Here is an 11,091-nt window from a genome sequence, read left to right on the forward strand (position 1 = left end):
CGTGTGTAAGAGGTGCCCCCCCACCCCCCACCCCCCCAAAAAAAGAAAAAAAAACTCACTCTTTGGGTTATTAGAAAATTTGCATTCAGCTTTCAGTCTTTTATATGACCACAAAATAAGATCCTCCTTGTGTGTGACACAGATCCTAAAGTCATACATATACACTACCGGTCAAAAGTTTGGGGTCAGTTTATGTTTATTTGTTATTATTATATTTTAAATTACTCTGTTCATAAAGGCGACATTTATTAAATGCAAAAAAAATTGTTAAATATTTATTCAAATTTTAAATAACTTCTTTCTTATTGTATGTAGTTTCAAATGAAATTATTGCTTCAGTCATTATTACTTTTATTACCATTAATAATAATAATAATAATAACAACAACAACAAAACTAATACCAATAAAAAATAACAACAATAACATATTTACATAATAATAATAGTAACGACACTAATACCAATAAAATATTAATAACACTAATTTCAATAATAATAATAATAATAATAATAATAATAATAATAATAATAATAATAATAATAATAATAACACTAATAATCTTAATAACACTAATATCAATAAAAATAATAATAGTGATAATAATAATATAACTAATACCAATACTACTACTACTACTACTACTAATAATAATAATAATAATAACACTATACCAAAAATAATATTAATAATAATAACGCTTATACCAATAATAATAATAACAATAATAATAATAATAATAATAATAATAATAATAATAATACTAGTAATAATAACACTAATATCAATAATAATAATAATAATAATAATAACAATAACAACACTAATAGTAGTTAAGTAGTTAAAATATGAGAAATTTATAACTCTTTTAATTGTTCTTCAGACACTTTTCTCTGGACCAACTTTAAAAAAAGAAAGTGAATCATAAATAAATGAAGTGATCATTAAACTAAATATGTTTTATTAAATTAATAATGCTCCACATATTTAGTTTGTTTGTGTTTTTGCCATTTTAGAGTGTGACAGTTACAATGTGACATCTACAATGCCTAGCAACTTACCAACGTAAAGTAAGTTTATTTAGAATGCGTATCTCTCTCACTGGATACGTAAAAACGTACAGGGAGTCCCTCCCACCACTATTGGTCCTATTGGTCAAGGAGCACTACCTGATTTGTCCACAAAGACAGCGATTGGTCGCGCGAAGAAAACCTGTCAACCGCCCCGTTTCCCTTTCTTTGGTACCGCGACTAAACAGCCCTCTGCTTATTGGCTGTTTGTCTTGTCACTCCACATGACAGCTGACATGCAAGATTCTTATTGGCTGAGCGACCTGTCAGTCACACCTGTCTAGGCCCGTGTCTGTGCGTCTGCGCCGACAGAAGGAGGAGGGTCTTTCACTCAGTCTTTTTATTTATTTCTTTGTTTCCAGCTGGAAAAAAACACAACAACCACAGCGGTATATTCCTCAGCGGGACTGCCAATGTTTCCCGTCCAAATGAGACAGCACCCTGGACCATACTGCAGTACGTATTAAAAAGCCCGATTTAAGGGGGCGAGGATGAAGCGGCGCAATGCGGACTGCAGCAAGCTCCGACGGCCCTTAAAACGGAACCGAATCACCGAGGGGATCTACGGCAGGTACGGTCCAGACCTTCCGACAAAACCGTTATCAATCCCGAACCGTTTAAAAGACCATGATATCGTTTCCATTGCGGTTTACGGTCTCACAGAGTGACCGTAAATCGCATAGCTTAACCGAGCCTCCGTCAACAAAGCTGGCCGAAAGTAGACAGCCGTGTCTCCGCAGAAATGAATAAGCTGCCGTAGGCCTCGGTTTGCGCTTCAAAAGAAAGAACCCCGCGAAACCCGCCGGTTGGGCTCGAGACCCTACCGTTACGATCAATAACTGTCAATCATCGGAATGATTGACGTGACAGAGCCGTTAGGCTGTCAATAAGAGAATGATCTATTGTGATCTCGCCATCACAGGACCGTAAGGAGAACAGCCGTCGCTTAATATGCAAAACTCAAATGTAAAAGTAGATCAGAAAGCGTGAAGTTTATTCAAATATAGATACGTTTGAGTTAAAGTTGCTTTTATATTCCATTGAGGTAACTGATGAGGCAATTGTTTTTATATTTGCAGATTCGTTCATTGACAACTTGTGACATGCTCCCTATATTGTTTACCATGGTACTTTGAATATTGGGTCTGAAATCACACGTTAATATGACTTTAAAACAACATTAGCACCGTGAACAATATTGTACTTTGATAGTCATTGGCATGCGAATAAAAAACTAACTTTATCTCAATCTTTGAATATTCGTTCAAAATCACATGCAAGTATGACTTGAAAACAACATTAGCACTATTTAATTGACTAAACAATGTTGTACTCTGATAGTCATTGGCTGCTAATATGATTTCCCTATTTAGAATGTGCAAAACGCGTTTCTGAAATTATATTATTAAGGAGAAAGTCTGAATGTGTGAATATAAAACCAACTTTACATCAGTTATTCAAATAAAGAACAATTGGGGTAAGGTTGGTTTTATTTTCCATTGAGGTAACTTAAAGTTGATTTTATATCCGCCGATTCGTTCAGTGACAACTTGTGATATTCTCCCTATATTGTTTACCATGGTACTCTGAATATTGGGTCTGAAATCACATGTTAAAGTGATTTAAAAACAACATTAGCATTGTAAACAATGTTGCACTCTGATAGTCATTGGCATGCGAATATAAAACTAACTTTATCTCAATCTTTTAATATTCGGTCAAAATTACATGCAAGTATGACTTAAAAACAACATTAGCACTATTTAATTGACTGAACATTGTTGTACTTAGATTGTCATCGGCTGCTAATATGATTTCCCTATTTAGAATCTAGCAAAAATGTGTCTCTGAAATTATATTATTAAGGAGAAAGTTGTGATTATGATAACAACTTTACCTCAATTCGTCATAGGACCGTAAGGAGAACTCAAACGTAAAAGTAGCTCAAAAAGCGTGAAGTTTATTCAAATAAACATTAATGGGGGGTAAAGCTGCTTTTATTTTTCATTGAGGTAACTTAAAGTTGGATTTATATTCCCACATTCATTCAGTGACAACTTGTGACATGCTCGCTATATTGTTTACCATGGTACTTTGAATATTGAGTTTGAAATCACATATAAACATGACTTGAAAACAACATTAGCACAATTTAATTGACTGAACAATGCTGTACTTTAATAGTCATTTGCTGCTAATATGATTTCCCTATTTAGAATTTGCAAAGAATACGTTTCTAAAATTATATTATTAAGAAGAAAGTCTGAATGTGTGAATATAAAACCAACTTAACCTCAATTATTTAAATAAAGATGGGTAAAGTTGGTTTTATTTTCCATTGAGGTAACTTAAAGTTGATTTTATATTCGTTCAGTGACAACTTGTGATATTCTCCCTATATTGTTTACCATGGTACTTTGAATATTGGGTCTGAAATCACATGCAAGTATGATTTGAAACAACATTAGCACTGTTTATTTGACTTTGGACAATGCTGTACTTATATAGTCCTTGGCTTCTAATGTGATTTCCCAATTTCGAATTTGCAAAGAATACTTTTCTGAAATTATATTATCAAGGGGAACATCCGTATTTCCTATTATAAAACCAACTTTTCTTTAATTCCATACAGGAATGTGAGAAGAACAGCGATCATTTACTAAATGCAAAACTCAAACGTAAAAGTATCTCAGAAAGCGTGAAGTTTATTCAAATAAAGATTTATTGTAGGTTTAATTTTCCATTAGGGTAACTAAGTTGGTTTTATATTCGCACATTTGTTCAGTGACAACCTGTGACATGTTCACTATATTGTTTACCATGGTACTTTGAATAATTGAGGTAAAGTTGCTTTAATATTTAAACATCTGTTCATTTTTGAACAGTGAAAATTTGTGACGCTACTTTTAATATTCGGTCTGAACTGGCATGCAAGTTTGGCTTAAAAACAACATTAGCACTATTTAATGTTGTACTTTGATAGTAAAATTATATTATCAGCCAATCACTATTTAGAATTTACAAAGAATAATTTTCTGAAGTTATAAAGAAGGTGAAAGTGCGAATTTGCAAATAAAAAAACAGCTTTAACTCAATTTTTGAATATTCGGTCTAAAATCGTATGTAAGCATTACTTAAAAACAACATTAGCTCTATTTGTTTGACTTTGAACAATATTCTTCTTTCATAGTCATTGGCTGCTAATATGATTTCCCTATTTAGAATTTGCAAAGAATACTTTTCTGAAATCATTTTATCAAGAAGAAGTCTGAAATGTGTGAATACAAAACCAACTTTACCTCAATTTTTATTCCAGGGTGTCTGAGGAGTCTTAAAAAGTATTCAAAGCTCATAGGGAATTTTAAGCCTCTAAAAAGTGTTAAATGCTAGTTTACAAAGTATTACATTTTGTATCATTTTAGATTATACAACGTATAACTGTATGCTAAAGTACTATATCTGCAAATATCGGGATGCTGCATAGTTTATGAAATCAATAAAAATCCTGCTAGATTTGAGATCATGCTGGTTTGTTTATTCAGCACGTTTATTCAGTATGTCAATAATGATTTAGTTTCGGATTATTGTCTTACAATCAATATTTAATAAATGTACTGTTAGTTAAAATGTCGTCAAATATTATGGGTCCTCTATAGTTAATACTAGAATAAAGTTTGCCCTAGCATTCATTGTCAAATAGTCGTAAGACTCGTAAATGATACTCTAATGTAAACAGTATAGTAAATGTGTAACATATACTTTACTACAGTGTGATTCAAAATGCTGTTGTATTTGCAGTAAGTTACTATAGTATTTTTTCATGTGTGCTTTCACTTTTATTGCTGCTTTTGTTCTTACATAAAATAAAAGCAGATGTGACTGAAGCTGTCATTTAGACTAACATAATGTTTTGTTGCTCTTGGTACAAATTAGGGCTGCTCGATTTTGGTAAAAATCATAATCACAATTATTCAAAACGATTACTGTTAAAGTCACAATTATTAGCGCTTCTGAGAATTTGTTTTTAAATAAATATTTCTCAAATGATGTTTAACACAGCAAGGAATTTCAGTATTTTCAGTATTTCCTCTATTTTTTCTTCTGGAGAAAGGCTTATTTGTTTTATTTTGGCTAGAATAAAAGCAGGTTTAAATATTTTGAAACCCATTTTAAGGTCTATAATATTAGCCCCTTTAAGCAATATATTTTTTGATTGTCTGCATAAAAATCTACTGTTATACAATGAACTGCCTAATTACCCTAATTAAGCCTTTGATTCGCACTTTAAATCTGAATGCTTGTATTTTGAAAAATATCTAGTTAAATATTGTGTGCTGTCATCATAGCAAAGATAAAATAAATCAGTTATTAGACATGAGTTATTAAAACTATTATGTTCAGAAATCTTCTTTCAATTAAACAGAAATAGGGGGAAAAAGGGTTTCTAATATTCAGGAGCGCTAATAATTCTTACTTCAACAGCATATATTATATTCCACCCTGCAGAGGAAAGAGAAATAAATACATTAGAATAAAAATATGAAACAAACTGTGCTTTAAGCACCTTCACTGTAAGAAAAACAATTTAGCTACAAAAGTCCAGAGCAGTGAGGGATTTTCTCGTTTTGTTTGATTAATGATAAAAACAGGTGGAAGCAAGAATATCATGCTGTCACTTTAATGGTTTCTCTTTTACATGTCTTTTAATTATCAACTCGTTTGTTTATTACACAAATGAGGGTTAATATGAATAATCACTAAACACCGCGTTTTGACACCTATTTGACCATTAAAGCGCTCCCATTATGATAAGATGTGTGCGTTCTGCTCATCTCAGGGTGTGAATGAGACCGAATGCTGACCGCATGCTTCTGACTGCGTATGAATCAAGACACACAGAATCAAGAGCAACACATGTACAACTGGAAAGGGGCGGTATATGATGCAATAATCGTTTATCTCGATTAATGGTTTTTCATAATCGTTAGTAGCCGAAATCGAAATCGGATTTTCGATTAATTGCACAGCCCTAGTACAAATAATGCTAATATGCTTTATTAAAAATACATATTTCATGTTTGCTCTAATTTTTTTTGCCCTGTTTATTCTCTCATGGAGAGCTTTATTTTTTTTTCATCCAAGTTTCTATTATAAGCAACCGTTTTCATGTTTTATTAGCATTTGGCAAAAACTCATGTAATAGCACTGATTTTAATAGGTTTAATAATTGGATTTGTAAATTCTGAAATCAATATAAAACTTAAATATCAAACAATACTACATTATTTATCACCAATACTAATGCTACTAGTTGAATCTTGTTGTAAACTGTTTTCATTTCATATAAAACCAAACACACTTCTGTTTTTGTCTAGACATTTAATGATTATCTTACCAGTCAAAATATATACTGTGATAATGAAAAAAACTAAACTAAATTATAATTATTTATATGTTACAGTTGGCTGCATGAAAATATCAGTTTTCATTCTCACTTTACTAGCTTTGAATATATAGTTTCACTGGCTAATGAATCTATAAAAGCTAAATATTAACTGATATAAATAGATGCTACCAATTGTGACCTTAAACATTTTAGTTGGAGCTGTGTTTATTTCGTCACATACTTTTTTTGCCTCATGATGTCTTACGAGGTGTTCAGAGGTAACCTGGAAAAATTATTAACATAGATTTTTGTCAATAACCACTTGTTCCTATATATAGTCAAAACCAATCAATCAATCAATGAGTCGGTCTTTAATATTTGTTCATGACATACCAGTTTAATTGTTTACCTGTTGTCTCTGAGTGCCAGTGTTTGGTTCTGTTTAGTTGGTGTGGATTGTCCTGACCCCAACTGGGTACAGTAGAGTCATATAAGGACTTGTACATAATATCCATTTACTTTGAAACTTTATAAAATGTTTAAATTTTTTTTTTCAATTTGAGAAAACAATTTAAGCCAAACAGTGGATAAAAATGTAAAATACTGTAATGCTGGTAAAAAAGTCCCATGAAATTAAAATATTTATTTTAGATGTTAGTATAAGCATGTTAGATGTAAGAATACCAATAATATAGTGTGCTCAAATATAGTGACAATATTTGCATAAAAAAACTGATATAAACATTCCAAACTTTCAGTTTGTCACATTCGCTTTAATGGATACATTTTTTTCTCGTCACTTCAGTTTCTCGTCCAATTTTGACCAATCAAATACTTTCTAGAATGACTCCTACTACTGGGACGCCCGCTACTCTGTCCCACCCTCTCTTTTTTTTTCGATTGAGGTTAAGTCAAACATCGAATAAAAAAATTAACATTTCGAAGCACTTCACAGGACCTTTAAGGATATTAAAACAATCAAGACATGTTAACCAGGTATTTTGTTGGAAATTAATTTAGTTTTAGATTTCCCTCACCATCCTTTGGCTTAATCCTTGGTATATCCATGGAATGAATCACCAATTACTTTGCTTTATTTAAAATTATTATTATTATTTTTTTTTTTGCGGCATATGCTTTTCTAGCCACAACCCTAAACTCTAACCTAACTAGTGTTGTCAAAAGTATCTAATTCGGTACCAATTGGTACAAAGTTTTTTTTAATATCTTTTCCCCGCAAACATTTGTGTGTACTTTTTAACACCGCTGATTGGCCATTGTGCTTATGTGCTCAACAGAAATTACTGTGATTGGCCGTGAAGGCTATTGGTTCACTATTCTTCATCGCTGTTCCCCAAGTGCAAAGACAGACACTGGAGCGTTTCGAAGTCACATTAGTCAGTCTGTTGCTATTTTAGTGCTGATTGGTACCAAAGTCGATACTTTTGACAACCCTAACACCCAAACACTCTCTTTTAAGCTACAACTGTACTTATTTTTAAGCAGCAGATGGTGGTCTAGGCTAGTTTTTAGCCATGCATTTGTATACTCTGGAACAAAATTGCTTTTAGGTTTAGTTGAGTCTGAAAAGTGGAATTTGATATCATGAGATTATTGTAAAAACAGCTCACCATGAACACTCCTGTAATTTGCTTAAACCTTTCCTATACTTTATTAATGATTATATTAGGTTGAAGTGGTATTTGTAAGGAATTGGATGCAAGCAGAGTACTGCTGTCTGTAAAGCATACAGCACCATATATTGTTACAAATGAAGTTCTGATTCATTTAAGAGAGATTAGCAATTGCTTTGATCGAGTCAATGCAGAATTGATTTCTTGAACGGTTTTCACATTTTTTTTTTTACAAATCGTTTTAATTGTAAAATTGAAATTTTGACTGACAAAACTGTTATTAGCATATATATCACAAATATTTGGGGTGAAATAAAATTCAGAACAAACCGCAATATGCCCCCCACTCTAAAAAAAAATTATGTTTGTTTGTATATAAAATGAGCTGAAACGGCACAATTCCTGAGTTTATTTTTTGGGATAACTTATTTATTTTTTATTCAATCCACTTAAATTTGTAAAAATTATTAGGTTAATTTAATTTAGTCATGTTGTCCCAACACAAATCGATTGTGTGTAACCCAAGATTTTTTACAGTGCCCATAGTAGTAAGTACCACAATACTTAAATAGCGTATCGGAATACACGAACGAAACTGTGGCATCAGCATATGATTACATCCCTAATAATAACTATGAAATGTTTTCATCTATGACACTGACGCGTCCAAATATGCAAGTAACGATGCCATCTAGCAGGATTGAGAAATATACATTGTGAAATATCATATACTCAAGATTAATTTTTATTTTTAACCTATGCTAAATTATAAGCAGTGTGATCTGGGTTTTAGAATGGCCAAGGGTTAACGGGCAATATGAAGTGTAAAAAAAAGCATCTTGTGTAAGAGTGATGCTAATGCCACAAATAAATGCGATTAAACACTGATTTGCTCAGAGTGGGTAAATATCTGGCACCCTTCCTGCCATTCAAGCGCGGTTGCCAGATTATCAGTCATCTGTTATTCTGCTTGATGTTCAGCATGTTTGATTCTTTAATTCGTCGCTCTAGTCAACATTTCAGCTGCTGACATAATGTTGCATGAGATTTCAAGTGCACGTTTGGGAAATAAATCTCTCATATGGGGTTCATTTGGAGGGTTTGAAGCGTAAAACTTTACTAGTGCATTGCAATGCTGAAATATTAACCACAATGTGTTTTTAATCAAAATAAAATAGCCATGTTTTCATTCAAATGCAACAATATTCTTTAAATAAAATGTTTATCATCAGTATTTTATCCTGTTTTGTCCTGTTAACTGGTGTAATACATGTTGCATATTGTAGACAGATCCATCCATGCATTGACTCTAAACTTTGAAGATAAAATCTGTGAGGGTGCATTTGTAACACCTGCTTGTTATCTGATTTGTTGCTTTCCTCAGTGAGGGTTTTGAACAAGTATGTCATCAGCCCAGATCTACAGGTTCAGTGACAGCCACCTTTTTTTAAACCTCACATCAGCGCAATCATTTGTCATCAGAGCACTATTAATAGCATCTTCAGCACCTTTATGAGCAGCAGAGAAATATGTAAATGCTTTTAGATGAGTCATAAATATTTAAAACGGAAGAGCTGCAGTATTTATTTTTTGGGAACATTTTACAATAAGGTTGTATTAGTTCATGTGTTTACTAACATTAACAAACAATGAACAGTGCATTTATTACAGTGTTTATTCATCTGTTAACATTAATTAATGGGGCTGTTCTGCTTTTAATAATTCCAGAAGACTTGTTTATGAAATGAACTCTTTTAAGGAAATTTTTAACAAAGTGAAACCAGAAAAGATTTTAGAATTTTTTTTATCATGCATCAACACTAAAATCTAATTTAATTCTTGTATTTATTTGTTTGTTGATTTTTAATTGTATATTTATTGTTGAAAGGTTCCTGCCATGAAAATAGCCTTGGTTGCTAACATGGCATTAAATAAAAAATACATTACATTACATTAACATTAACATTAGTTAATGGTAATAAAGTTGTCCATTGTTAGTTATGTTAATTGTTAGCATGAATTTGGATTTTAATAACACATTAGTAAATTTCGAGCTATTATTAATAAATGCTGTCCAATTGTACTTGGTTCATTTTAGTAAATATGTTAACTAACATTAACCACTGAAATTTTATTGTAAAGTGTGACCTTTTTTATTTTAACAAAGAGTTAAAAAAAGGTTGTTGTTATTATTTTTTATATAAATGGATGGAAATTGGACCTATTCTTATTTTTATGTCATATTTTTATTTTTATTTTATATGCTGCATTTTAGTAACAAAAATTTGCTATTATTATTATCATCATCATTAATATTATTATTCATTACTATTTATTAGGTACTTGCTAAATTTATTAAGTGCCATACTTCCATTTTCTCACACACACAGTTACATGATAAATTGTGTAGAGATCATGTGTGTTCGCTCATTAAAATAAATCAATTAAAATTATTAAATATTTTTTTTCTTCTTTGACTTTTTCTTCTTTTTTCATCTTTTTTGTTTTTCATCTTTTTCTTTGTCTTCTCCTTTCATCTTTGTTTCTTTTTCATTTTTTTCTTTTTCTTTTTTCTTTTTTCTCTTTCATCTTTTCTGTCTTTTTCTTAATCTTTTTTCTTTTTCTTCATCGTTTTCTTCTTATTCTTCATCTTTTGCTTATTTTCTTTCTTTTTCTTCTTTTCCTTTTCCCTTTCATATTTTTTCTTTTTCTTTAATCTTTTTTTCTTTTTCTTTCGTCTTTTTTCTTTTTTTCTTAATCTTTTGCTTCTTTTTCTTTTTTCCCTTTTCTTCTTCTTTCATCTCTTTTCTTCTTTTTCTTTTTTCCTTTTATCTTTTTCTTCTTTTTCTTTACTTCATCGTTTTCTTTTTTCCCGCTTTCATCTTTTTCTTTTTTCTTTATCTTTGTTTTTCTTTTTATTCCTTCTTTTTTTCTTCTTTCATATTTTTTCCTTTTTCCTCATCTTTTTTTTCTACTTTTTCTTTTTCATCTTTTTTTCTTCC

General features: G+C 31.1%; 1 protein-coding gene across 5 annotated transcripts in view; it reads left to right on the forward strand.

Moving 5' to 3' along the window:
- Positions 1-1,434: 1,434 nt before the first annotated feature.
- The window catches only part of maco1b (macoilin 1b), a 45,975-nt gene continuing 36,318 nt past the window's right edge, over positions 1,435-11,091 (forward strand). For 4 of the 5 annotated variants that reach the window (XM_005157048.6, XM_021480543.3, XM_073919419.1 and 1 more), the window contains exon 1: positions 1,444-1,640. In XM_005157048.6, the coding sequence (XP_005157105.1) occupies positions 1,561-1,640 (80 nt within the window). In that variant the 5' untranslated portion in view covers positions 1,444-1,560. 5 annotated transcript variants of the gene reach the window in all.

Source organism: Danio rerio, chromosome 13 (genome assembly GCF_049306965.1).
Source record: "Danio rerio strain Tuebingen ecotype United States chromosome 13, GRCz12tu, whole genome shotgun sequence".
In the NCBI taxonomy this organism is placed as follows: domain Eukaryota; kingdom Metazoa; phylum Chordata; class Actinopteri; order Cypriniformes; family Danionidae; genus Danio; species Danio rerio.